This window comes from Entamoeba dispar, genomic scaffold (genome assembly GCF_000209125.1).
Source record: "Entamoeba dispar SAW760 scf_1105229464231 genomic scaffold, whole genome shotgun sequence".
Lineage (NCBI taxonomy): Eukaryota > Evosea > Mastigamoebida > Endamoebidae > Entamoeba > Entamoeba dispar.
In genome coordinates, this window is record NW_001856089.1 from 5217 (window position 1) to 5443 (window position 227).

Below are 227 nucleotides of genomic sequence, written 5' to 3' on the forward strand. Positions count from 1 at the left end.
GTGAAATAGGATATGGATGTTTTTCACGATGTTCATCATTAAAATCTATTAATATTCCATCTTCAATTAGTTTTATAGGAGAATGTTGTTTTGAATACTGTTCATCGTTAAAATCAATTAATATAGATAATCTACAATATATCAGTGAAAAAAGAATATTTATGAATGAACCAGTGTTAATTAGTATTAAAATACCAGAAAATCTACAAATAATCAATGGAAAGAAT

The 227-nt window shown here is 23.8% G+C and overlaps 1 protein-coding gene across 1 annotated transcript in view; it reads left to right on the forward strand.

Annotated features, from left to right (window-relative positions):
* Positions 1 to 4, forward strand: part of EDI_020960 (uncharacterized protein) — a gene marked incomplete at both ends in the record, with an annotated part of 402 nt that extends 398 nt beyond the window's left edge. Inside the window, one exon of the mRNA XM_001733523.1 lies at positions 1 to 4. This exon is cut by the window's left edge and continues 398 nt beyond it. Within this exon, the coding sequence (XP_001733575.1) occupies positions 1 to 4 (4 nt within the window).
* Between the last annotated feature and the right edge of the window lie 223 nt (positions 5 to 227).